Below are 656 nucleotides of genomic sequence, written 5' to 3' on the forward strand. Positions count from 1 at the left end.
TCATGGAGTTGTACTGCAGGGCGCTCACATCGTAGCGGTGCATGGGCTGCATCTGCGCCGCGTTGTGCGCGTTCAAGCCCGGGTGCTGCGGGTAGCCGAGCTGCTCTTGCATCATCCCATAGCCTCCGTTGGTCCAGCCGTTCATGTGCGCGTAACTGTCCATCCTCTGGTTCACCCCAGCTCCCAAGGTGGCCCCAACCCCTACCCCGGTCGTCATGGTATTGGTGCCCGGCGCCAGTAAGCCCCCCGGCAACGTGTACTTATCCTTCTTCATGAGGGTCTTGGTTTTCCTCCGGGGTCGGTATTTATAATCCGGGTGCTCCTTCATGTGTAGAGCTCTGAGCCGCTTGGCTTCGTCAATGAAGGGTCTCTTTTCCGCCTCGGATAAAAGTTTCCACTCTGCCCCGAGCCGCTTGCTGATCTCGGAGTTGTGCATCTTCGGGTTCTCCTGGGCCATTTTCCGGCGCTGCCCGCGGGACCACACCATGAACGCGTTCATCGGGCGCTTCACCCGGTCCGGGCTATTCTTCTGGTTGTTGGCGGCCGAGTTGGAGTTGCCTGTGCCTCCCCCCGAAGTTTGCTGGGGGGCGGGAGGTTTCAGCTCGGTTTCCATCATGTTGTACATTCAAACTACTTTTGCCTGGAACCAGTCTTGA

General features: G+C 58.8%; 1 protein-coding gene across 1 annotated transcript; it reads right to left on the bottom strand.

The window, feature by feature from the left end:
* Positions 1-4: 4 nt before the first annotated feature.
* Positions 5-656, bottom strand: SOX2 (SRY (sex determining region Y)-box 2; the record flags this gene model as incomplete). Its single annotated transcript, XM_010012172.1, has 1 exon — positions 5-656. A coding segment is annotated over exon 1 (621 nt), but the record flags the coding sequence as incomplete, so codon positions are not given.

Source organism: Nestor notabilis, unplaced genomic scaffold (assembly GCF_000696875.1).
Source record: "Nestor notabilis isolate BGI_N333 unplaced genomic scaffold, ASM69687v1 scaffold18193, whole genome shotgun sequence".
Taxonomy (NCBI): Eukaryota; Metazoa; Chordata; class Aves; order Psittaciformes; family Psittacidae; genus Nestor; species Nestor notabilis.